The sequence below is a fragment of the Phascolarctos cinereus genome, unplaced genomic scaffold, assembly GCF_003287225.1.
Source record: "Phascolarctos cinereus isolate Bilbo 61053 unplaced genomic scaffold, phaCin_HiC Scaffold_5;HRSCAF=322, whole genome shotgun sequence".
In the NCBI taxonomy this organism is placed as follows: Eukaryota; Metazoa; Chordata; class Mammalia; order Diprotodontia; family Phascolarctidae; genus Phascolarctos; species Phascolarctos cinereus.
The window spans coordinates 253,122,082-253,149,765 of NW_027555958.1; the positions used below are offsets into that span (position 1 = coordinate 253,122,082).

Consider the following 27,684-nt stretch of genomic DNA (forward strand, 5'->3'; position numbering starts at 1 on the left):
TGCCTACATTTATGAGCCAAATGACATAGAAGAATGAAGTGAATCTCAAGGGAAGAGAGGTTGAGTGTTGGTGGCTCTATTGCATGGTGTGTGTGTGTCTACACACACACACATACACACACACAGATATATATGAGAGACAGACAGAGACAGCAAGAGACAGAGAGAGAGGCTGTTGGGCAAACTGTATTGGGGACTGGATAGTTGGTATTGAGACTGCTGTGTGCAGAGTCTGGAACAGAGAGGAAACGGAAACACAGCCTCTCCTTAGGCTACTTGCTGTAATGGAGATTATAGGGTACATACTTATGAAAAAAGATATAATACTCTTAGAGTAACATATAAACTAGGGAAAATACAAGCAATGGGCAGAAATTCTGAGGAGAGATAGCATTGTGGAATAATTGATGCCAGGTTAGGTAGATTGAGGAGGATAATCGTGGAGATGGCAGGTTAGGATGAGGACCCAGTGAGGTGAAGAGCCCCAGTTCTAATGTGTTCTTTGATGACTAACTCAGCATTTTTTCACTTGTAGGATGGTTCTCAGCAAGCACAGTCAAATCTGACATTCTTGTCAATCCTGAAGGAGCCCTATCAGGAATTGGCACTTCTGCGGCCTAAGGACATCCCTAGCAAATTCCCTTTACTGCTCAATCTCATCCGTGTTATCTGGGTCAACTCCCCTTTCTATAATTCTCGTGAAAGGCTCACCTCCCTCTTCCGAAAGGTCTGTGTGATGAGGATGGGTTTATTGTTTCCCGAGTTTTTCTGGGACTCGTTCACTAACTTCACTAAGCCAAAGATGATCTAGGGGTCAGAGGGGACCTCAAGGGCACTGAAGGGTAGTCAGAAAAGCAAGACAATCCCTACTCCTGAGAAGCTTGCATTTTAGTAGGGGTAAAAAACAGTACATATAGGAGGTTTTAGCTATAAGTCACATAGAAAGCCCCACCGGTCCACAGGGTACAGTGGCAAAGCAGATCATGATGTATCATTTCTCTTGGTAAAACCATATTCATTTCTGATGATGAACCATTTGACAATGGCAAGGATTTGGTGGCCAGAACTTTTTCTGCATCTTTAGCAGTGGTATCTTCTGAAGAAGTGGGAGTCACAGCACCTGCAGCTTGTACCTTCTTCACAAGAGTTATTCTCCTTGGTAACGGCTGTGGGCTCAGATTGGAAGCAGGGCCATAATCTGGGTGGAGGGAGGTGCTGCTATTTCCAGGTTTCTTGGGCTTACATGTCATATTAGGTGGTGTAATAGATAGAGTGCTGAGTCTGGCATCAAGAAGACCTGAGTTCAAATCCAGCCTCAGACACTTACTAGCTTTGTGACCCAAGACAAGTCCATTTAACCTGTCTGCCTCAGCATCCTGAACTGTAAAATGGGAATAATGATATTACCTGCTTCTCAGGGTTGTTGTGAGGATCAAATGAGGTATTTGAAAAGCATGAGGCCAAGCAGAATGTTTAAGTTTTCCAAAATTATTCTGTGCCTCAGGCCCTAAGGAGGTAAGTACCTGAGCTCAATTCTTTGTGTCTGGAGAATGGAGTCTTAGGAAGGAGGATTTTTTTTTTCTTTTGGGTGAGGCAAGTGGGGTTAAGTGACTTGCCCAGGGTCACATAGCTAGTAAATGTCAAGTGTCTAAGGTTGGATTTGAACTCAGGTCCTCCTGACTCCAAGGCCAGAGCTCTATCCACTGCACCACCTAGCTGCCCCTTGGAAGGAGGATTTTGAGACTGGAAGTTCTGGTAGGAAGGATTAGGATTATGGGGGACCTGCTATCTTCTTTCTCTCTAAACTGGGATTTAATTCAACAAACATATACTTAGCATTTCCTGAGAATAATGATTCTGTCCTATCCACTAAAGCAAGAAGGATTTAAAAATGAAAGATGGACAAGGCCTGAACAAGACTATTTCCCTCAAAGTTGTAGAATCCCTAGAGTGAGGCAGCAATAAGTTATAAAGGAGCCAGCTGAGCAGTGGCTGTGGATGAGGCTAACAGGGGGTGTGTGTGTGTGTGTGTGTGTGTGTGTGTGTGTGTGTGTGTGTGTGTGTGTGTGTGTGTGTGTGTGTGTGTGTGTGTGTGTGTAGGGGTGAATTTGGGAGTTCATTTAAATAAATTCAATACAATTAATTGCATTAAGTGACTGCCATCTGCAGAGCATTGGGTATAACAAAATACTCTCCAGGTGCTTCCATTCTACTGGGAGATGCAATGTGTCCACAGAGAAGTACAGCACAAGGCAGGGCGTTATGAGGTACACGCCAGGGAGAACTCAGCCCTCTAGGCACATTTGAAGCAGGAGAGGCCATTAACATGTGGGTTAGGGGGTGAAATCAAGAAAGGTTACACACAAGAGGTGGCACCCGAGCTGAGCCTTGAAAGAAGGTAAAGACTTTGAAAGATGGCAATGAGAAGGGATTGTGCACCAGGGCTGAGGGAATGGCTAATACCAATACATGGAGGCACAGAGATGGAGAAATTTGGGGAATGGCTTAGTAGTACTCAGTTTAATGGGAACACAGAATATGTAAATGGAAGTCATATGGAATGAGGCTAGGAAGGGAGGTAGATTCTGAAGGTCCTTGTGTTCTGGGCTTTATCCTAAAGGCAGTAGAGAGCCATCCAAGGTTTTTGTGTACCAGATCAACATCAGCCTTAGAAAAGACCATTTTGATCTTTGCATGAAGGACGGATTAGAAATGGAGGGGAGGGGCATCTGGATTGCACGGTGGATAGAGCTTCGGCCTTGGAGTCAAGAGGACCTGAGTTCAAATCTGGCCTCAGACACTTTACACTTACTAGCTGTGTGACCCTGGGCAAGTCATTTAACCCTAATTGCCTCACCAAAAGCAAGAAAAAGAAAAAGAAATGGAGGGGAGAGTCTAGAATGAGGGACATCAGTTAGGAGGCTAGAGTCTTTGTGAGGTGGTTAGAGCCAAGGGGCCACCTAAACCAAAGTATGAAGGTTCATAAACCAGATATGCAGTACCTAGCTGGGATTGGGTTACCATTGGAGGCAAAGGAAACCATGAGTCAAGGAGGACTTGGGGATGTGGTTAGAGCGACTCCAAGAAAGGACTGGGATGATTGGGTGGGGATGGAGAGACTATAGTTTGATGGGTTAAATCAGTTTGTCCTTGCAGATGAGCAACGAGATCATTCGTTTGTGTTGCCATGACATTTCCCTGGACCGAATATTTGAAGGCTATGTCAACTCTAGCAAAGATAGTCTAAACAGCTGCATAGACTGCTGTCAGGCCTGGAAAGACCACTACATGATGGCTGTACAATTACATACCAAGTAGGTTATGTCGCCTTTCCCCGACCCCTCCCTAGCCCCAAAGATAGCAGAATCTGCCTCCTGGACCAAGTCCTTACCTTTGAGTTCTCATAGTCACAAATTTCATGTCACTACTTAGTCCTTCTCTTTGGACCCAAGTATCTTATTCCCTATTCCCAGTCTCTCTAGTAACCCACATCTATGCCCAGAAACTTCCCTTCTCTCCCCTTCCCTCCATAAATGGACCCCAGAGTTTTGACTGTTTATCATGCCTAGAACCTAGATGCGTCATTCCCTGTCTCTGGTTCTTCCCACTGTAAGCCCTTAAAGTTAACCTCTCTGCTGTAGACTCCTGTGAATCTAGTACTAATCTAGCATTGTACCTCCTGCCAGTGGATCTAAAACTAGGATACTTGTGTTTTCTACTTCCCAACTCAGGTTCTCCTCCCAGGGCTGGGTCCTGGACCAGACTAGCATATTTGCCCAGGTTGATGCCTTTATGCAGCGTTGCAGGGACCTGATTGAGGTGTGGAGACTTTGGTTAAGGTGGGGAACCAAAGCCAATGGCAGAGTCCTTGGTCAGGAGCCTGAAGAGACAGGGGAGTAGGGACTAATAAAGCAACAAGCACTTATTAAGTGACTGCTGTGTGCTAGGTACTGCAGAGTGACTTCACTCCTTCCCTCTTCAACCCAGCTATAGGTTTTCCATCATCCTGATGTTCCTTCTTTCCCTTAAGCTCTTAAAATCATCATTATCATTGGCCCAATATCCTAGGCCTAGCTCTTTATCCTTAATTCCGTCCCAGTAGCCTATGGCTCTTACTGACCCTATTTACTAGATGCAGTATGATCATGTGTAGCAAAATCCCCAAGCTTCTAGCTGGGAACTCCTAGGCTAAGAAGGGGGAAGAAGGAGACCAAATGTGGAATCTCTTCTAGGTTTGTGACTGCCAGTACCACTTTGCTCGTTGGGAGGATGGCAAGCAGGAGGATATGCCTTGTTTCTTTGGCGCTGAAGGGCCCCAAATAGCACGTAATTTGTTGGAGATTGAGGACATCTTCCACAAGAATCTGCACATGCTACGGGCTGTTCGTGGGGGCATCCTGGATGTCAAGAACACATCTTGGCATGAAGACTATAATAGGTAGGGAGCACCAGAGGGTGAAGCTGAAGAAGGGGACAGAGGGAGGACTGAGTAGAAAGAGAACAGTGAATAGAAGAGCAGAAGGTAACAGAATCAGCGAGGGTGAAGGGACTTGTCTGATGCATATCTTTAAGAGTGAGCTTTGGACTGGGGAGAAAAATAAGCCAATAATTAGCAGGTAGAGAAAACCCAAGGGGAAACCAATGAGTTCACGACACCTGGAAAAACTACATCCTATCTTACTGAAAGGGATTGGCATGAGTGATTGTTGAACTGCCATCAGTGATCTTTGAAAGGTGTTGGAGAATGGGAGAGGTGCCGCAGGATAGGAGAGGGGCAGATGGGCCAATTTTCAAAAAAGAGGGTAAAACAAACCAGTGAACTTGAATGGGAAAATTCTAGAGCACATAATTAAAGAAGCAGTTTGTAAATACTTAGAAAGGAATGCAGTGATCACTGAAAGCCTGTTTTTCAAGACCAGGACATGCTACATTAACTTCATGTCCTCAGGATAACAAGACCATTAGATTAGGAACATGTTATAGTATATTTTATGTTTCAATAAAGCATTTGCCAGAGTTTCTCATGTTAGCTATTGGCTAGGTGATAGGTGAGATTGGAACTGGTTTGGGCTGGATCCAACTAAGAGTAGTCATTCTAGGCTGATGTTACTTGTCATGACATCTCTAGTGGGGTGTTCTAAGGAATGTGTCCTTGGTCCTATGTTAACTCAACTTTTTAATCAATGGCTTGTCAACTTTCCAAGTAGTATAGAACTGGGAGGATGAGGTAGTTGCCAGAGTCAGAATCATCAAGATATATATATATATTTTTTTTTGGCGAGGCAATTGGGGTTAAGTGACTTGCCCAGGGTCACACAGCTAGTAAGTGGCAAGTGGCTGGTCTGAGATGGGATTTGAACTCAGGTCCTCCTGACTTCAGGGCTGGTGCTCTATCCACTGCACCACCTAGCTGCCCCCATCAAGATCTTGATAGTTAGATTGATGGCCTGAATTGAATAAGATGAAATTTAATTTAATGAGAAACACAAAATCCTATTCTTGGGTTCAAAAAGTCAGTTTCACAAGTACAAGATAAGGAAGATATGACTGTTTAATAGTTCTGGTGAGAAGGATATGGCAGCGTTATGGGGTCACTTCAAAGCAATAGTGTGACATGGCAATGAAATAACCTAATGCCATTCTAGACTGCATTAAAGGAGGTGTAGCGTCCAGAGATAGGGAAATAATGATTTCACCATCCTCTGCAATGGTTAGACTGTCACATATAACTGAACTCTGTTAAGTTTGGGGCACCGCATTTTAGGAAGGAAATAGACAAACTATAGTGTGTATAGAAGAGGGGAATAGTGTTAAGACTGGAGAAACTTGTCATATGAGAATTGATTGAAAGAACTGCAGTATTTGGCCCGGAAGAGAAAACTTTGTAGGGGAATGTGATTGCTATCTTCAAGAACTTATAGCCTTGTCATGTGAAAAAGGAATTTGATTTATTCTCTTTAGTTCCAGAGGTGCCCAACCCTTCTAGGAGCAATGAGTTGAAGTTTTAGGCAGATGTAGGCTTCTTGTAGGAGCCAAAACAAAAACAACTTTGTAATGGAAAGAGCTGTCCAAAAGTGGAATGGCTACTTTGGTAGGTAGTGGGTTTCTGCTTTACTTTTCATCAAAAGCTAGACAAGAGTTATTGTAGAAGAGATTCTTGGGCAGGAATGGGTTGGGCCGGGTGTGGTGACTTATGCCTGTGATGCCTGCTGTCAGGAAGGCTGATGGAACCTGGCAGATCTCTTTGAGTCTAGGAGTTCCTAACTGTGATTGACTAAGCCAACTGGGTATCTGTACAAAGTCTGGCATTAATATAATGAGCTCCTTGGGGGCAGCGAGGTGGCGCAGTAGATAGAGCATCGGCCTTGGAGTCAGGAGGACCTGAGTTCAAATCTGACCTCAGACACATAACACTCACTAGCTGTGTGACTCTGGGCAAGTCACTTAACCCCAATTCCCTCACCAAAACATCTGTCTGTCTGTCTGTCTACCTATCTATCTGTCTAATGAGCTCCAAGAAGTGTGGGTGAGAATTCGTTAGGTAGATGCACCAGATTGCCCAAGGAGTGATGAACTCCTTAAAAAATAGGTCAGAGCCACCATGCCAATCAATGTGGGACCAGGGCCATGGGTAGTCCCTGCATGTCCAGTCTGGGCAAGCTAGAAAGAATCAATTTTTTAGTAAAGAATAGGGGTAGGATGATGCAGCCTCTGAGGTCCCTTCTAACTCTTAAGATTCTATGATTTTGTAGGGAGAGTTCAAGGATCTGAGGTGGGGTTGGGCTGAGCCCAGGAATGAGGGCTTATTCATCTCAACATGTATCATTTTCAACTGGTATAGGTTCCGGGCAGGAATCAAAGATCTGGAGGTGATGACCCAGAATCTGATTTCCACAGCCTTCGAGACAGTTCGAGATGTGGAACATGGAGTATTGCTGCTGGACACCTTTCATAGGCTTGCAAGGCGTGAGGTGCCTACTGCTTCCTGAATCCTTGAGGGCCCCCACTATGTCTTTAAATCCACTTGTTCCCTCCTTCACCCAGGGACTACCCCAACCCATTTTTATCTCATGTCCACCTCACACCAAATCACCAACACCTCAGCACTGCTCTCAGGATCCCCCAAGAAGGGTGTAAACATCTAGCAACATCCTCCATAGCGTGACTCCCCCACTCTGGAATTGCCAAAGGTGGGGGAGCCCTCCCCGGACATCAGCACCCAGGAGGAAGCTCCTTCTATCTCTTTCTTAGGCTATAAAGCGAACATTTGACAAGAAGGCAGTGGACCTGTACATGATGTTCAATGGGGAGCTGGCTCTGGTGAACCAGGAACTGAGCAAGAAATTGCCTTATATACCTCCATATATGGGCCAGTATTCTGGTTATGCCTTTTGGGTGCGCACCCTGCGTCGTCGCCTTGATCGTGCCATGAATGTAAGTGTTCTAGTGTCCGCTTAGTGTCTGCTGGTCTTACCCTTCCATCCCTCAACTTCTGTGCTTGGCTCCCATTCCATACCTTCTGTATTTCTCTTCTAGTAGGCCCCTTAATCTCGCTGTCTTTTTTTTTTTTGTTATCTACTTTTCTTTCAATGTAATGTTTTCTCTTCTCTGTAACATCTTCTCTGATCTTTCTCCTTTTTTTAGGCAGTTGGGGTTAAGTGACTTGCCCAGGGTCACACAGCTAGTAAGTGTCAAGTGTTTGGTCTGAGGCCGGATTTGAACTCAGGTCCTCCTGACTTAAGGGCTGGTGTTCTATCCACTGTGCCACCTAGCTGCCCTCTTATCTTTTTTTTTTTACACTCTACTGATCAGATCATTTCTTTCTTTATTGTACATTTTCATTTATAAAAAATTAGTTTTTATTTTTAACATGCTTTTAAAAAAATTTTGAATTCCAAATTCTGTCCTTTCCTCTAGCCCCTCTTCTACCCACTAAGAAGATAAACAATATGACACCCATTATACATGTGAAATCATGCAAAACATATTTCCATATTAACCATGTTGCAAAAAAAAAAGGCAAGAAGAATAAAGTGAGAAAATTATACTTTAGTTGCACTCAAGTATTCATCAGTTCTGAAGTTATATCGTATTTTCTCTGGAGGTAGATAGCATTTTCAGTCTTTCAACTAAGCTTTCCAACCCCCAGGTTGGGCCAGATTAGGCACTAGAAGATGTGACAAATATGTCCTACTTATAAGCTTTTCCCCACCCCTCTGTTTAGTGCCTCTCATCTGCCCATTTCCTGCCCCATATCGGTACTGGGGAGGAAAGTGTCCACATGTACCAGCAGCTGACCCAAGCCATGGATGAACTGGTTCGAAAGACTTTTCAAGACTGGACACAGACTGTGGAAAAAGACAGCATTCGACGGCTGGACACCCCGCTGCTAGGGATCAGCACAGAGAAGCCAGGAATGCTGGATGTCAACTTTGACAAGTATGGGGTCCATCCTCTCTACCCCTCTTCCCTGACCCTTCTCACAGTTCTGTCGTTTGTGCGTTGGTCCCCATTCGCATCTGTATCTGTGGTTCTATACTCCATGCTCTACGATATTTGCTTTTACCTTTATAACTCAAATTTTACTCTTTCACTTTTTAAAAGGATTATATCAACTCCCTCAAAAAAGAGCTGATGCTTAAGATATTACTGCCACCTTGTGTTTCTGTTCCCTGGTCTAAACCACGTGGTGCATGCTTCCCCTGAGACTTCTGAATGGAAGTCTCTGAACAAACCCCTCCTTGTCGATTTATAATCATTGTTTTTCTTGGTTTTAAAAAACTGTGAACAATAACAGTCAAATAAATATACGACATAAGGGACATTTTATATAAACCCACCAGGATTTAGAACCAAAAGAACTGACAAAGTCAGCAAGCGAATAAAATGCTTTTGTTCTGTGTCTCTTTCCAGGCTTGTGTCCCCTTTATCCAATCAAGCAAGCATTTAGTAAGCCCTTACTATGTGCCAGGCACTGTGCTAAACCCTAAGGAAACAAAGAAAAAAAGCAAAACTAGTCCCCAACCTCAAAGAGCTTACATATAAAAGAAAAACAATGTGTATGGAACATACAAAGTACATACAGAGTGGATGGAAGGTGAGCTTAGAGGAGAAGGCATTAACATCCAGGGGGCTTGGGAAAGGCCTCTTGTGGAAAGTGGGATTTGAGCTGATTTTTTTTTTTTTTTGGTGAAGCAATTGGGGCTAAGTGACTTGTGTAGAGTCACACAGCTAGTAAGCCCTATATGTCTGAGGCTGGATTTGAACTCAGGTCTTCCTGACTGCAGGGCCAGTGCTCTATCCACTGTACCACCCAGCTGCCCCCTTGAGCTGATTCTTAAAGGAAGTCAGGGATTCTAAGAAGTGAAGGTCTGGAGGAAGAGCATTCCAGGTCTGAGTGGCAACCAGTGCAAAGTCACAGCGATGAGAGATGGAGCAGTATGCATAAGGAATGGCCAGTAGGTCAGTAGGGCTAGCATTGAATGTATGTAGGGGAGTAAACTTGAGAAGACTATGAAGATAGAAAAGGGCTGGGTTTGTTCCTAGATGTAATAGTGAGCTGCTGGAGTTTATCGAAAGAGAGTCACATAGTTGGGACCATGCTTTAGGAAAATCACTTTGGCAGCTGTGGATTGGAGCTGGACTGGGGAAGGGAGAGGTGAGATCAACAGTTAAAGGCTATTGCAGTTGTCCTGCAAGATAGGACGAAGGCCTGAACTAGGTTGTGTGAATAGAGAGAAGGAGACATAAATGAGAGATGCTGTGGAGAAAGAAGTAAGATTTGGCAGCTGCCTGGGCTGAGTGAGAGTCAGTTGGGGATAACATTGAGATGGAGGTCGTGGGTGAATGGGAGGATGATAGTGTCCTAACCAGTAATAGGGAAGCTGGAAAGAGGAGCGTGTTTGGGGGGAAATGTAATGAATTCTGTCTTGGACATGTTGAGTTAGAGGTGATTCCAAGACCTCCAGTTTGAAATACCCACATGGCAACTGGTGATGCTCAGGAGAGAGAGAGAGAGACAGATATAGAGTGATTGATAATAAATCCATCAGTGCAGCTTGACTCCAAAAGAATTCTGCCAGTCCCTGTGTTTAGATTTGTCTAACCTCATAATTGGAACATCCAAAAATGACTGGGGTTTGCTCACTCTGAATTGTTACCATCTAGTTCCCTTTTCCTAACTCATTTTTAAAACCCCATAGCCCCACAGCATCTGCAGGCCATCCAGAACTAGTCAGTTGCTTGAACTGAACTAGTTGCCTTGGATTTAGCTACATCTATATGGAGTTTCACCTTTCTAGGTGAATCAATAATTTAGCTGGGTATTGTGAAAAATAAAATTTATTTTCAGCTGTTTCCATAGAAAACATTTCAGATCCATCTGTTCTTTGATATAGACTGCCTTCTTTTAAAAAGACCCTATCTCATTTTTAGTTATAACTGTTTAAAGACACTGAAATGTACTTTTGGGGAGAAATCTTCACTCTTTGTCCATGCTCTTTTGCCCATCTAGATTTTGTTTCTCTCTCTCTCTCTCTCTCTCTCTCTCTCTCTCTCTCTCTCTCTCTCTCTCTCTGTCTTTAATCTAGGCAATGGGGTTAAGAGACTTGCCTGGCCAGGGTCACACAGTTAGTAAGTGTTATGTGTCTGACATCAGATTTAAACTCATATCCTTCTGACTCCAGGGCTGGTGCTCTACCTACTGCGCCACCTAGATGTCCCTAGATGTTTGTTCCTCCAAGAAACTCTTAATTACCCTTCTCCTCAGGTGTAATGCTATCCATGGAAGCTTAAGACTCTTTCAGATATAGTGGTCTGTCTAAGCACCAAAGTCCTGAAGATTATACCCATTGTAATGTCCCCATCTCCTGTTTTCTGCACACCACCCTCCTCCCCAACTCTGGAAACATATTTCAGTGAGATCCCCTCCCACTACTGAATTGAGATTTCTATCTTTCTTTCCTCATTTCAATCTCCCTCTTTGCCATCATGCCTCTTTTCTTGTAGCCCCTCTTCTTCCTGAGAGATGACAGGGGTTATCATTGTTTACCATTGACTTGATTAGGGTACATCATACATTCCCCTCCATCTTCTCCCTCCTTTCTCTTCTTTTGTATAGGTTAGTCCTACCAAAAACATTGATTCACCTGTAGGTAGGGGGCTGTGAGGGTTTATTACATGATTTTTCAAGCTTATATTTAAGTTCTGCTTTTACCCTTTTCTCCTTATGAACTTTTAGAAAGAAATCTCTTAACAGTCCTTCCATTGTTGTTCTTAACCCCATAAATGTCCTTTTCTTTCTAGTTTTTTCCCTTTTTTTCCTGGGGTCATTTATTTCATGATCTCTGTCTTCCTCAGCACCCATATTTGTTTATCTTTCTTATGCTTCTTCTGTCTGTGGTGTTTGAAAAACAAATACTAAATTCACATCTTGATTTTTTTTTTTTAGGCAATTGGGATTAAGTGATTTGCCCAGGGTCACACAGCTAGTAAGTGCCAACTGTTTGATCTGAGGCCAGATCTGAACTCAGGTCCTCTTGACTTCAGGACTAGTCCTCTATCCATTGCGCCACCTAGCTGCCCCAACTTCTTGATTTTCTTTTTAAATAGGAATGCTTCAAATGCTTCTCTTTTATCAAATATCCATCTTTTTTCATTGATGGCTAGGCTCAAGTTTGCAGGATGTATCACCTGAGGTTGCATCTTGATTTCCTTTGCTTTTTAGAACATGTTATTCCATTCCTCCCTTGGGTTTCTGGTGAGTGCAGAATAGTCTTGTGTTTTTCAGATTTTTTTTCCCCTTCATATTTGAAGGTCTTTCTCCTGATCATTTTCAGAATTTGTTGTTTGTCATTAGAATTGTTAAATTTAACTAGTATGTATCTTGGAGTTTATAGCATAGGGTTTTTTGTTTTTGTTTTTTTCCTGGAGGCTGTCTGTAGATTCTTTGATTGTTACCATCTAGCTCACTTTGCTTTCTGTTCAGCAGACCTGGGCAGTTCTTGGATTATGGTGTTAATCCAAGACTTGCCATGTTCTTCTAGAAGCCCAATAATCCTTAAATTGTCTCTGTGCATCTTGTCTTCTGGATCAATATGTTTTGCTTATATAGAGATCACGTGTTCTTTTAATATTAATGGTTGGTTTTGGGGGGGTTTTTTGCTTCTTTTTCTAGACTGTCTTTCACTTCTGTGTATCTGCAAATCTAGTTAGTTCTTACTTTTGCTTCTTTGAAGAGACTTACACCTTATATTCAGGAATTTCTATTTTGCCAGTTATTTCTACTGTTCAGGCTATAAATTCTGCTTTTACCATCCTTGTTTTTCTCCCTAACCATCCAGGAACAACCTGCTGTGATTGTCAAGCTCTTTCCATAGGGTCCTGTACCTCATCAGGTGCTGATTCATTTTCCTTTTCTTCTAGTATTTATTCAGAGATGTTTGGACTCCTGGAGGCTATCTTCCCTTCTGTTATTAATGCCTTTCCTGTTGGTGTATCAGCTGGTGCTCATTTTTAATGGAGTTTTCTTTCTTCTGAGATCTTTGGCAATTCCAGTCTTTTTTCCTTATTTTCCTCTGTCTTTCACTTTCTGACTCCCTTTGGTGGTAAATTCCCTGAAGGCGGAACCTCAGAGCTTTCTCAGCTACTTCCTTGCTGTAAAGAAGCATTTCACCAGCCTAAGTGTTTGATCCAAATGACTTCTAGGGAGACCCAATGGACCTTACATTAATGCCAGTCCTCTTTCCCTCAGGTCTAGCAGAGCCCCTCATACCTACTAGTGCTCTGTGGTAGCTCCCTCAGTTCCTTAGTTTTCTCACTGAGCTGCTGCCTCAGGCAGAGCGAACTTAAGCTTTCCTATACCTCTGTCTTATCTTCTTTTTTTAAAATTTTTTAAATTTTATTAATTTATTTTGATTTATCAACAATCACTTCCATATGCTTTTGAGTTTAAAATTTTTCTCCCCCTTCCTCCCCTCTACCCTCCCTAAGATGGCACACAATCTGATATAGGCTATACGTTTACATTCCTATTAAACATATTTTCACATTAGTGAAGTTGTAAGTAAAAATTAAAACCAATAGGAGGAACCATCAGAAAAAGGAAACAAAACTCAACAGAAAGGAAAAAAAATGATAGCGATTCAACTTCCATAGTTCTTTCTTTGGATGTGGACAGCATTTTCCATCCCGAGGCCTCTGGAGATGTCTTAGGTCCTCATAATGTTGAGAAAGGTTCAGTTTAACAATCTTAGTCATTGCATAATGTGGCTGCTATTGTGTACGAAGTCCTCTTGGTTCTGCTCACTTCACTCAGCATCAGACCATATAAGTCTTTCCAGGTTTTTCTGAAGTCAACCTGTTCATCATTTCTTATAGCACAGTAGTATTCCATTACATTTGTATACCACAACTTGCTCAGCCATTCCCCAATTGATGGGCATCCTCTCAATTTCCAATTCTTTGCCACCACAAAAAGAGCTGCTATAAATGTTTTTGTACATGTGGGTCCTTTTCCCATTTGTTTGATCTCTTTGGGATATAGCCCTAGAAGTGCTATTGCTAAAGGGTATGCACATTTTTATAGCCCTTTGGGCATAGTTCCAAATTGTTCTCCAAAATGGTTGGATCATTTCACAACTCCACCAACAATGCATTAGTGTTCCAATTTTCCCACATCTTCTCCAACATTTATCATTTTCCTGTTTTGTCATGTTGGCCAATCTGATAGGTGTGATGTGGTACCTCAGAGTTGTTTTGATTTGCATTTCTCTAATCAATAATGATTTAGAACATTTTTTCATATGACTATAGATGGCTTTAATTTCTTCATCTGAGAACTGTCTGTTCATATCCTTTGACCATTTATCAATTGGGGAATGGCTTGTGTTCTTATAAATTTATCTTAATTCTCTATATATTTTAGAAATGAGGCCTTTATCAGAGAGACTGGTTGTAAAAATTCTTTCCCAATTTTCTATCTTCCTTCTAATCTTAGTTGCATTGGCTTTGTTTGTGCAAAAACTTTTCAATTTAATGTAATCAAAATGATCCATTTTGCTTTTCATAATGTTCTCTATCTCCTGTTTGATCATGAATTCTTCTGTCTCATCTTCTTAGAAGAGCAGAGTTTTTTTTTTAAGTTGTTGTTTTTCAGTTTCCTAATTGCCTAAAAAAAAAAATCAAGATGTGAATTTAGTATTTGTTCTTCAAACACCACAGATAGGAGAATCATAAGAAAGGTAAACAAATATGGGTGCTGAGGAAGACATAGATAATGAAATAATGACCCCAGGAAAAAGAAGGGAAAAAACTAGAAAGAAAAGGACATTTATGGGGTTAAGAACAACAATAATGGAAGGACTGTTACGAGATTTCCTTCTAAAAGTTCATAAGGAGAAAAGGGTAAAAGCGGAACTTAAATATAAGTGATGATGGAGGAACAAGCTTGAAACCCCTGCCCAGGAGTCATATAGCTAGTAAGTGTCTTGGGCCAGATTTGAACTCAGGTCCTCCTAACTCTAGGGCCAGGGTTTTATCCACTGTGCCACCTTGCTGCCCCATTTTTTTTTTAGTTTTTAAATTTATTTTAAATTTAAATACAAAATAAGAAAAGCAAAAAAAAAATTGCTATGTACACAGCAGAACATGAAAGGATTCAATACAAAGCAATAAATTTCCATTTCAAGAAAACCTGTATAATAAATACTATACATTATTTTCAAAGCTATCCATGTTTTCTTTGCTTCCTTGTAGGTATTCTTTTGTCCTCTGCTGTTTACTTTTTACTTTATTTTTTTCTCCTTCCTCCCCCCACCCCCACCAAGAAGGCTACAATTAAGTGTAAGATATGTTTATATTTATATATATGTATATGTGTACATATAACATAGATGTCCATAAACACACATATATACACATATACCCTCAAATGCATACATGTAAGACCATATTATGCTTAGTTCCATTTGTCATCTGTTTCTTTGAAGATAGGTGGCATCTTCCTTCATAAGTCCAAATTTCCAACCCAATCACATTCTATATGAGAGATTGTCTAGGAGAGGTTTTTAACCGATTTTTTTTTTGCATTGCCTCTATTCTTGGCTACTTAGGTTTTATTTATACAGGAAAATTTTAATTTAAATTTTATCCATTTTAGCGCTTCAACACTGCTCTTACCTTGTAATATGGTTTGAGGTCTGATACTACTGAATCTAGTTCCTTCAGGTCTTTTTCCCATGGTTTCCTTGAAGTTCCTGACTCTCTGCTCTTCCAAATGAACCCTGTGATATTTTTCTGACTAAGATAATTTTTTTAAGTAATTTAATTGGGATGGCATTGCATAAATAGATTAATTAGGTTAAATTGTCATTTAAAAAATTATATTAGCTTTACCTACCCATGCGCAATAAATATTACGTCAATTATTTAGATCTAACTTTGTTTAGATGTTTTGTGTTTATATTTCTGTATCTGTTTTGGCAGGTATACTCTCATTTTTTTTATACTGTCTAGTTATTTTATATGGTCTAAAATTATTGGTTAATATGGTTGAGACATAGTGTAGTTTCCTATTTTTTTCTTTTGATTAAATCTATTTTAGCTTTAACTTTGAGATCATAATTACTATCCTTGCTTTTTACATAATAAATTCTACTCCTGACCTTTATTTTATGTTTGTATGTATCTCTCATTTTATAGCATTTTCTGAAAGCAACATATTGTTGGATTCAAATTTTTAATCTGCTATCAGTTTCCATCTTATGGGTAAATTCATCCCATTCACATTCTAAGCTATAATTACTTATATATTTTCCTCCTTCCTGTTTTCTTTTTTGTCCTTTTTGGCAATTGGGGTTAAGTGACTTGCCCAGGGTCACACAGCTAGTAAGTATGAAGTGTTTGGTCTGAGGCTGGATTTGAACTCAGGTCCTCCTGACTTCAGGGGCCAGTGCTCTATTCACTGTGCCATCTAGCTGCCCCTTCTTCCTTTCTATTTTCACTCACTATCCTCCTTACCCTATTCCTATCCCTCCTCCCTCTTCTGCTTTACTTCCACCCACTACCTTGACCTTGTATTGCTTGACTTACCACCCCCCAAGACTCTCCCCCTTCTCCTTTCCCCCACCTATCCCCTTGCCCTCTTGTTTCTTTCTGAATTTAGAAGACTTTTATACCATTCTAGATACATATGCTGTTCCCTCTTTAACTCATTCCCAATGAGAGTAGGTTTCCAGAACTATCAGCCTTCCTCCACCATCTAATTACTCTGTATCCGCTCTTCCTCTTGTACCTCATTTGTATGAAATAATTACTCTTTTTTACCTTTTCTTACATTTTTTTTTTGGCTTTTCAGATTTCACATCACACTTATCTCTACCCCACTCTTTCTTTGGAAAGAATCTACCCAATTACTAATAACAATCTTAGACATATGGTTTACATTTCCATGCATAAAAAGTAAACAATTTGTCTTATTGAATCCCTTGTAATTAGTCTTTGATGTTTACCTTATATTTCTCCTGGATCTTGTATGTCAAATCTTCTATTAAGTTCTGGTCTTTCTGCAACAAAATACTGAAATCCTGTCAGTTCATTGAATGTCCATTTTTTTTTCATTCAGGATTATACTTAACTTTTCTGGGTATGATATTTTTGGCCACAACCCCAGTTCTTTGGCTCTTCGATAGGTATAGTGTTCTAAGATTTGTGGGTTTTTTTAGTGTAGCTGTTGCTAGATCTTATGTAATTCTAATTGCAGCTCCATCGTATTTGAATTATTTTTTTCTTGTTACTTCTTGTTACTTGTAATATTTTCTCCATAACCTAGGGGTTTCAGAATTTGACATTGATATTCCTGTAAGTTTTCCTCCTAAGATCTCTTTCAGGTGGTGATTAGTGAATTTTTTTGTGTTTCTACTTTCACTTCTTGTTCTAACGCTTTGGGACAATTTTCTTTAATTATTTCTTGTATTATTGTATCAAGATTCTTTTTTGATCATAGCTTTCAGATAGTCCAATTATTCTTAGGTTTTCTTTTCTTGATCTGTTGTCCAGAGAAGTTGTTTATGTTTCACATTTTCTTCTTTTTTTTCATTCTTTATATTTTGTTTTGTTATTTCTTGGTCTCTTATAACTTTGCTGGCTTCCTCTTGTGCAATTCTAATTTTCTTACATATATATATTATATATATATATATATATATATATATATATTATATATATATGTGTGTGTGTGTGTGTGTGTGTGTGTGTATGTATATTTATTTATTTTTAGGCAATCGGGGTTAAGTGATTTGCCCAGGGTCACACAGCTAGTAAGTGTCAAGTGTTTGGTCTGAGGCTGGATTTGAACTCAGGTCCTCCTGGCTTCAGGGCCGGTGCTCTATCCAGTGCACCACCTAGCTACCCCTTGCAATTCTAATTTTCAAGGAGTTGTTTTCTTTCTTAAGATTCTGGATCTCCTTTTCCAGTTGGTTGGCTTTCTTTTCATAGTCTTCTTGTTTTTCTTGGATTGTTCTTACTTTTTAAAAGTTTTATTTCTTCAATCTCTCTTATTTGATTTTTAAAGTCTTCTTAAAGTTCTTCTATGAAATCTTTTTGGGCAGGTGACCACTTCATGTGACTCTTTGGGGTAGAAGAGGCTTTTTTTATTTCAGTATCCTCCTTTGAAGACAAACCCCTGTCTTCTCAATTGCCATAGTAACTGTCTGTGGTTGGGTTCTTTCTCCTTTGCCTGCTCTTTTTTTTTTTTTATTAATTTTTAGCAGCTTGTTATTATAATCACCTCTAATCCCGGGGTATGGGGGATGGCGCCTCTGGGCTCAGGTCCTTCTTACTGTTATTTTTGAGCTTTGTCCTGGACCCAACTTCTGTATTCCTTTCCCCTTCCAAGCTACAGCTAGTAGGCCCCTATGGCACACTATGCTGGCAATGCTCTTGCTCCCTGAGGACCCTCCAGTGGCTATAACCTTCAGTTCTACCCTTTGGCTTGGAACTGAGACCAAGAACCCAACTCTCCTGTAAGTGCCCACAGCCAGCAGCATCCCTGCCCCACAGCTTCTGCACTTACCAGGTGTGTGCTGGTTCTTTATCACACAGGGCGGCAGCTCGGCAGCACAGCTAATCCTGGGTCCCTTGTTAGCAGAGGCTTCCTCAGTCTTTCCCCGTTCAGAGCCCAACTTCTCACACTGTCTGGAAGGTGAAAATTCCTATGGCTGAGGTCAAGGCTACTTCCCAGTCCAGCTGCCCCCAGGACTTGCCACTTGCTGGTTCAGTGGAGCTAGCCTGGAGGTATTTAAATTTCATTCTGCTGAACCTCCATCCTGGGATCTTCTCTGGTTGTCCCAGGAGGACCACTGTTCTGCCCCTACTCTTTTTTTGCCCCTCTCTGTTTTTCCTGAGGTGCTATTTTGTCTTGTTTGTGGAGGAAATCTGGAGAACTTGGAATTTTCTGAACTACTCTGCCATCTTTCCAGAATTTTCTCTCTCCATTAAAAAAACCAACTTTTTATTATTATTATTTAGTCATTTTTCAGTCATGTCCAGCTCTTCATGACCGCAAATTACATTTCACTCTGGTTCCCTCAGCACTCCTGCTTTAGGTTTCTTAGTCTAAGTCTTAGCCTATGGAGACAGCTTTTGTAGCTTTATTTCTTATGTATAATTCTTATTTTGGAAAAGTGTGAATGATTGAGAAAATGTCCACGTTTATGTATAGTACTTTATGGTTTATTAAATAACAACCCTGATTCCTGGGTCTTTGAGGTCATATCAGTATCCTCAATACCATTTTACAGGTGAGTAAACTAAGATTTGGAAAAAAATAACTTGTCCACAGTCACATAGCTTGTTAGCTGGGAATCAAACGCAATCACATTCTACATCTTCTATATCAGGTGGCATAGGGACATCCATTGGTGGCAGAGGCAACTGAGGGTTGTCAGGTCAGTAAACCAAGACGCTCAGAAACCCATGGTGGTGGTGGTCTTGGGCATTTGGTCTTTGGTAGTGGAGCTACCACAAATCCCTTCATGGCTTTGAGTTGTCCTGCCTTGACTTTTATGTGCAGATGTGGTAAAGGGAGAGGCCAAGCCAATCCTGGAAGTGGTCAATCTGCTGGCCTTGCTCTTCTGTGGGAATCAGCAGTTTGGATGCCCAGGACCTCACTCTGTTTGCTGCCATACTCTTTTTAGCACTACAAAGCTTCTCCTTCCACCTCCAGGCTAGAGATGGGGTGGAAGTCCTAACTCTCTTACTAGACAATTTTTCCAGCTAAAAAGCTTATTTTAACAAGTTACCCAATCTTTGTTGCCTTAGGGTTCAGTTCAGTCAATTTCACCTCCCTTACTCCTTTGGTAATCTCTCTTCTTCTTCTTCTTTTTTTTTTTTTTGGTGAGGCAGTCAGGGTTAAGTGACTTGTCCAGGGTCACACAGCTAGTAAGTGTTGTGTGTCTGAGACTGGATTTGAACTCAGGTCCTCCTGACTCCAAGGCTAGAACTCTATCCACTGTACCACCTAGCTGCCTCTCTCCTTAGGTAATCTTAAGGTTTGAATGTGATCTATGCTTAGGGAGCAAATTCATTTTGGAAGATCTGGTTTATCTTCCAGACTGGAAATGTCTATTTTGTGTTTGAAGGCTTTCTCCCTTACATTTCAGTGTCAATAATTCAGTCAATAAACATTTGTTAAGTATTTACTGTATGCCAGGCACTGTACTTAGAACTGGGGATACAAATAGGAAAGATAGTCCTTGTCCTCAGGGAGCTTACAATCTAATGGAGGAAGACCACACACAAAAGAAAGCTCTGAAGGGAATTGGGGAAAGTGGGGTATGGTGGAGAAGCCAAAGAAATCCAAAGTGAGGGCTGCTGGGAGGGAAATGAGAGGTCTATCCTATTCTCCTCTCTTTAAATGGAGAAGTTTATGGCTCCACCCTCCAATTAGAGGTGCAGATGTATGATAAGATATTAGTAAGAAGTGTTACTTCAGTGTGTCCATCTTTTAGTCCCAGCAGACCTTCTGCTTTTGTTAGAGTCTCACCAGAGTACCCCTTCTTTCAGAAATGTAGAGTTTATTCCTGTAGAGATGGACCACTAATTAAGTAAACAGCTGGTTTCAGGAAATGCATCCAAAGATGATTGTACTTCTAGATTTCTAGACTTAAAGTTTTAAAAGGCTCTTGTCTTTTGCTAGTTAAGTGCCTTGACCAAATCTTGTAACTTTTTAGAAGTTCAGTTTCCTATTCCATAAAATAGGAATAGAGATGGAGACCTCTCCTGTGGAATATTGATAATAATACCTATCTACCTCACAAGAATTGTGTTAATATTCAAATGAAATATTATATGTAGGATATTCATTCTGGATGGTGGATGGTGGCCCTCTTGAGGGTTCCTAGATCGAAACTGGAGATGAGTTAATTTGGTTGGCCATCTCCACAACTATTGGTTTTGATCTATGTCATGACTACTACGTATTTAATACAATCACTTTTAGTGCTGATCTCTAAATTTCAGGTGGTCATATAATCAATACCAATCTTAAGCTCTTTGGGACCTGCAATCTGATTTTATTAAGGAGATAATAAATGGAGGACCGCTTTCCAAATGCCCTTTGGGCATTTTTAGTATTGTGGTGCTTAATGCAAGGATGGACTCTTCCTTTGCAGTTTTCCTTTTTTGCCTACAGCTAAGCTATAGAGAGAATTGAGAAGAAGTAACCCAGAGCTAAAATTACAGGGGGTTACTGTAACATATTATGCTGAATGTGGTACTTTAAATGATGGACTGTGTCATAGCTCATGATGCTTTGGCTACTGTTTCACCTGGAGATGTAGGGACAGAGAGAACCCCATGGCACTGCTAAGGAACAGCCAGGCCTCCCTATAGCAGAGCATGTCACGAATGGGGTTCATTTTGAATGGTAGTTGACTTCTGATCCCCTTTCAGGCATCCATAGGGTGAAAGGCAAGACCGCTAGGAGTTCGGTGGGTATCTGTGTCTGAAGGTAGCCAGAGGAGAAAAGGAGAGGACAGAAACAGTGTGTCTCCGGCAGGAGCTTTCCAAACAGACTCAGGAGGATTCCAGAGTCATGTAGGTTCTGTTAGAGATTGTTAGGCACATTCATGAAAACTAGAGTGGAGCCATAGGTGAGACTTTTTTCTATCTCTGACTATAATATTAGGGGGAGGAATCTATAACCTGTTGGATGGCTGATCATTTTTTTTTTAAATCAGATCAGTGAGTGGTACATGAGAGTCTCAATACTGTGACCCATTATTGTCTTTTGGTTTCTTCTACCTAAATTCTAATGTGAACATATTTTCAGTGAGGATGTATCTTTTTTGCTATACGTGAGACAAGCATTATCATCTTCCTAAAGAATATGTCCCGGGATCTCATCGGCCAATGTCATTATACGCTTTGATGATAGTCTAATTTTTCCTATAAACCTACCTGCCCAATCAGTCAGTGAAAAACAAGTATTTATTAAATGCCTACTCTGTACCAGGTGCTGGGCTAGATGCTGTGAATACAAAGCCAAAAACAAAATTGTGGGAGATATGTATATACAGTAAGTATATTCACAATATGTACACAATAAATACCAGGTAATTTCAGAGTGGGGTGTGAGCAGCTGTGGGGATCAGGAAAAGTTTCATGGAGAAGATGGTAATCGAACTGAATCTTGAAGGAAAAAATGAATTCTAAGGATCAAAGGTGAGGGAAAAATGAATTCCAGGCATGGGGAATGTGCAAAGACACAGAGATGGGAGATTAAGTATTGTGTGTGAGAGACAGAAAGTACTGTGGTATTTAAATTAACTAGAACAAAGTAAAATAATTAAATTTATTGACATGCAGCAAACCTTATGACTTCTTATATCTTTTAAAAACATTTTTAATATTTTATTTTTTCCTAATTACATGTAAAAACAATTTTTAACATTTGTTTTTCAAAATTTTGAGTTCCAAATTTTCCCCCTTCCCCCCTTCCCTGGTCCCTCCCTGAGATGGCAAGTAATTTGATACAGGTTATACATGTGCAGTCATGCAAAACATTTTCATATATGTTGTGAAAGCAAACAGACCCAAAAAACCCAAACAAGAAAAATAAAGTTTAAAAAAAATGTATGCTTCAGTCTGCACTCAGATTCCATCAGTTTTTTCTCTGGAGGTGGATAACATTTTTCATTTGTGAGTCTTTTGGAATTATCTGGGATCGTTGTATTTCTGAGAATAGCTAAGTTATTCATAGTTCTTCGTGGAACAATGTTGCTGTTACTGTGTACAATGTTCTCCTGGTTCTGTCCACTTAACCATGCATTAGTTCGTATAAGTCTTTCCAGATTTTTCTGAGAGCATCCTGCTCATCATTTCTTATAACACAGTATTCCATCCCAATCACAACTAGTTCAGCCATTTCCCAATTGAATCATTGAATTAAAAATGCAAGAAAAGTGAGCAATAAAATACATCTGTGTGGTTTGAAATCCAGGGCACAGTCCACGGAGAACTAATTCCAGATGGGGAAACCTGTTGAATCTGGTTTCATCTGGTCAAAGTCACATGTTCTGAGTTAGCCTAATATCAGCAAGAATACTCACATAACCCTGCCATGAAATAAAACCATATCAAAATGATTTCTTGGTCCATATAATTTGCTCACCATTGTAGACCAATGTGACTGGACTTGAAAGTGCATGGAGGGGAGTAATGTGTATTCTTGTAAATCTTCTCTGAGCTGCATGGTATAGTGTGACAAGATTGGAAGGACAGGAAGGGGGTAGACCATGGCAACAAAATTATGGGCCAAAGTAAATAGAATAGTATAGATGAGAGAAGAGTTTGCTGATGATGACACATGAACAGTCTAGAAAATGGAAGTGGAAAGTAAACAGTATACTGACTTCTCCTACTGGTCTGGTGTGGCATGGGCATGAGAAAAGGAGCAATTAGCATGGTAGAGGATGGCCAGGTATGAGGTATCATTTGGAGAAAATCAGGTTTCTGGGAGTTCAAGAGGGAGTGTCAAAAGAAGATGCCTAGTATGAAGGAAAGTTTGTTAACAATAGAGCTGTGTTGTTGTTCAGTCTTTTCAGTCATGTGTGACTTTTCATGACCCTATCTGGGATTTTCTTGGCAAAGATACTTAAAGTGGTTTGCCATTTCCTTCTCCAGCTTATTTTTATAGAGGAAGAAACAGAATTAAACAGGGTTAAGTGACTTGTTCAGGGTCATGCAGCTAGTAAGTTTCTGAGATCATATTTGAACTCAGGAAGATGTTCCTTCCTGACTTCAGGCCCAACACTCTATCTTCAGTGGTTCCACCTAGCTGCCCCAACAATAAAACAGGAGAGGTCAAAAACAAGAAACATTTCATGGGACACTTGAATATTTTACCTTATATTCATTGTGAGCATAAGTGAAAAAAGAGTGCCATGGAGATAATTGCAACTTATGTGCTAATGTCATTTGTAGGAGGTAAATAATTTCAGTGAAAAAATTGGTACTATACATACCGTTAAATACCTTAATACTCAGTGATTTCAATGCAAAGATAGGTGGAGAGGGAGATGGCGAAACATATATTGGAAAACATGGTCAAGGAATAAGAAAAGAAAGAAGCCAGAGGTTGTAGAATGCGTAGCTATGGAGAGCTAATGATAGGCAGAGCCTTTCACCCACATGGCCCCAGGAGCAGAGGGAACCACATAACCCAAGTGAAGACTGCAATCCAGTAGGGTAGACAAGCCTTCCTTAGAGAAGGAAACACATGGTTCTGGGCAGTGACACCAGCAATGACTGGACGCAGCCTCCTAGAGAGAGGAGGGAGAAATTTAGACAGTGCTCTGTTCCTGAATCAAGCCTCTTAGTGAGAAGAGAAGTCAGTATGTAGCTTAGGACTAGAGGACACACAAGGGACTGACCCACAGTTCGGAGAAGCAAACCTCACCTTTGTTTCCTGCCTTGCTCTCCACCTCCTTAACTCACCAATGAGTTAACCGAACTGTGCAAGATTGATGGGGAAGGGCTTGTCTCTCAAGAAACCCTCAGTATAAGATTCCATTTTAGGAGACCTCCCAAGACCTTAGGCTAATACTCTAGAGGTCCCTAGAAGAAGTGTGGTATTCATTAGAACTGGAGGTGTTGACTCCTTTGCAACCCCGAGTTCATTTCTTTCCTAGGAGAAACCCAAACCAGGACTGAGTCTAGAGTACTTTACAGGTTCCTGGAGGGAAGGTGAGATTCACTGGAGAGAGGAGAGTTATTAGACTGTGGTCACCTGTGAGTCCTTTGTACGTTTTGTATTGCCTGTGGGATAGAATAAAGGTTGTCTTATTAGATTGAGTACATGAGAGCTTGGGGCCATTTTACCTATATCTGTCAAGCCCTAAACATGAGCTATATTTTTATATTCCTATGGGAGAAAGCTGGGTGGGGGCATGAGTCAGAGGGTGACTTTTGAGAAGCCTTCAAGATTGAATCCAGGCCATGAAAGCATAGAATATGAGGTACTGGGCTGTAAGTTACAGGACAATTAATTTCGTAAGGTTCCCACGATACCACTTTTTCCCCAGATATCTATTATAGATAATAACCCATTTTCTACACAACATATTCCTTCTCCAATCTGCTTATTTCCTTTCCTATATGATGAAGGGGACCTGTTATTATTCCCCTTAAGTATTCTTTTTTTTTTTTTTAGTGAGACAGTTGGGGTTAAGTGACTTGCCCAGGGTCACACAGCTAGTATATATCAAGTGTCTGAGGCTGGATTTGGATTCAGGTCCTCCTGACTCTAGGTCTGGTGCTCCACCCACTGCACCCCTTAGCTGCCTCTCCCCTTAAGTATTCTATTCCTGAATTCTTTGGGAGTTATTGTTTAAAATTGCTTAGGGTATCCTACATCAGAAATACATGATATAGAATGAGAAGAGTGCCGACTTTGGGTCTCAGCTCTGACACTTATTAGGGGAAGATATGGTTTCCTGCTGATGATAATACTTGCACAAGCCTACTTCACAGGGGCTTTTGTGAGCTGTTGTGAGGAAAGCCTTTTAGAATACATAAAGCACCATAGCAATGTGCTGTTATTTTAGAAAACACTATCAGAAGATTTATCTTTGTCTGCCCTGTCTACCTTTTTTTTTTCTTCTGAGCACTAGAGGGAGCTGTTGTTTCTAGTTTAGTCTCATTTAGTTCACAGAGAAGTGTGAATCCTTTAGAGATATTCTTTACCTCAGAGGAGGAAGCCTTTTCACAGAGTCAGGTCAAGACTCTGTGCATGAAGCAAAATCTGAAATTTATTTCCTTCATGTTAATGATCACCAGATGCTTTGATTCTTCACTGTAACACATGCAGCTTGACTTATCATAAAATAAATGCTGATATACTGTGGAGAGTAAAATTTTCTGGCATTAAAAAATATGTGTAGTTACAAAAAAGTAACTTATAAAGCAGGGATATGCTGGAGCCAAGATCTTACCAGCTTCAATGATTAATTTTTTCAGTGTGAGCAATCACATCTCGGAAACTGGCAAGACCTACAAATCAGGGCTCGATTTATTGCTTTGTAGATTGTCTAGACTTAGAAATGATGGACAAAATGTTTGTAATGCATATTAAACTTAGAAGTATGTTATGCATCTTTTTTTTTTAAGAGTCAGTTGTTAAACATTTAGCAATACACTGCTTCATAAAAGTGTTCCTCTTTGCACACTTCTATTGTGCATCTTAGGTGGCTGTGTCCCCTGATCTGGATTCTAGTTTCTAGGCGGGGGACTGAAATGATCCTTTTTGAAACTCCCAATGTGACATCCACTCTAGGGCTATTTCCCTAACTGCCACTGCGATTGTCTAGAAGGCAGTTAGTTGACTACTTCTCCCCTCAAGGTTCTAGGAATGACTTTGAAGGCTGTTTCTAGTAGTGACACTCATGCACCCTTATCTTATGTGGCCTCCAATATCATTCAAGCAGTAGAACTCTAATAGCTGCTAGAAAAAGGTTTTTACTGAGAAAGTTTAAACAATAGTAGTTATAAAACATTCCCCCCAACCTTGGGGGCACATCCTGCCCTTGCAAACCCAAGATCCCTGGGAAGAGTATGAGGTGCATGTGTCAAGAGCATGTATGACCAAGGTGTACCTCCCAAATCCTGAACCTACAAGTCCTTTTTTCTTTCAATGGAATCCTCGTGAGGTTTCCCTTAGGTTTCACTCTCTGGCCTTGGTGGATAAGTGACTTTATTAGTCCATAGCCAGGATTTCTCTTTGTTATGAGGAGTCACATACTCTAAAGCTGCCACTGTCCTCAGAAGACTGACTTTCCATACCCATCCGTTTGTGGGAGCTTCCTCTGTTGTTGGCCTCTGGACTCAGTTTCTGACTCTAGTTGCTGAGGGATCTCAGATGGTTTTTCCAACCATTCAGGGTTTACAGGGTCAGTTCTATCTCTGAATACGTGAATACCTAATACCTCTGAATACCTAAGATCAGGAAAGATTACACACAAAACAAACAAATGAGATGCGTTCATGGACACATGGCAGCTAGGTGGGAGACAGCGAAGCTGCTTCTTCCTTTCTTCCCTCCTTAACTTCCCCACCCAGCAGCTCAGAGCGATTCTTGCCTCATTCACCATTAGGGAAAAAAAAAAAAGAGTAAAAAGAGCTGAAGGAGGGGCCTGTTGATCCTTTTTTTTATGGAAACTCAGTTTCATCAGTCATCAGAAGTCTCCTTGTCACCGTACAGGACTAGCCTCACCCAGGGACTCGTGGTCTGAAGTAAGATCACCAAGCCTCCCTATGTGGTTGGATTGGAAGCAAGCTGGGAATTGCATGCACATGAACTATAAACCACGAGGAAGAGCAAATCTGAGCGTGCTCTGAAGAGTAGGCCCTTATTGGCCAGTCCTTCCATTTCATATATCTAACTTCATTTTTGTAAAGTAGTTTATATTTGTATTCATAGGTGGATTTGCAGGTATTTTATATATTCCTTGGTTATTTTGAATGGAAATTTTTTTCCATCTCTGCCTGCTAGGTTTTGTTGGCAATATACAAAAAAGGTGGTAATTTTTGTGGTTTTATTTTTATATCCTATTTTAACTATTTTTTATTTAACTAAAGTCACAATTTGTTTCTATTAGAATCTCTGAGGTTTTCTAAGTAAACCATCCTATCAGCAAAAAGTAATACTTTTGTTTCTTAAAGAAAGCCTATGCTTGTTCTTTCTATTTCAATTTCAAATTTTTGCTACAAAAGCTCTCAGTTTTAGAACTGTATTAGCTATAGTGGTGACAATGGATATGTTTACTTTACCCTGGATCTCACTGGAGAGGTCTCTGGTGTTTCTTCATTACAAATGGCGCTAATTTTTGGTTTTAGATGGATACTATTGACTGTATTACTAAGAAAATGTTTGTTTATATCTGTGGTTTTTAATGTTTTAATAGAAATATGTGTATTTCATCAAAAGTTTTTCTTTCATCTGTTGTGTTTTTGTTGTTTTTGTTAGCATTATGGTTTGATCTATTAATTTTTTCTTTTTTTTTCATTTTTTTTTTGGGGGGGTGTTGGGCAATAGGGGTTAAGTGACTTGCCCAGGTTTCACACAGCTAGTAAGTGCTATGTGTCTGAGGCTGGATTTGAACTCAGGTTCTCCTGACTCCCTTATAACAA

General features: G+C 40.6%; 1 protein-coding gene across 1 annotated transcript in view; it reads left to right on the forward strand.

The window, feature by feature from the left end:
• DNAH2 (dynein axonemal heavy chain 2) overlaps nt 1-27,684 on the forward strand; it is a 124,726-nt gene that overhangs the window by 20,302 nt on the left and 76,740 nt on the right. The window contains exons 7-13 of the mRNA XM_020966713.2: nt 536-727; nt 3,157-3,314; nt 3,732-3,819; nt 4,233-4,438; nt 6,842-6,971; nt 7,252-7,434; nt 8,225-8,439. Of these exons, the coding sequence (XP_020822372.1) occupies nt 536-727; nt 3,157-3,314; nt 3,732-3,819; nt 4,233-4,438; nt 6,842-6,971; nt 7,252-7,434; nt 8,225-8,439 (1,172 nt within the window). The remainder of the gene's footprint in view (nt 1-535; nt 728-3,156; nt 3,315-3,731; nt 3,820-4,232; nt 4,439-6,841; nt 6,972-7,251; nt 7,435-8,224; nt 8,440-27,684) is intronic.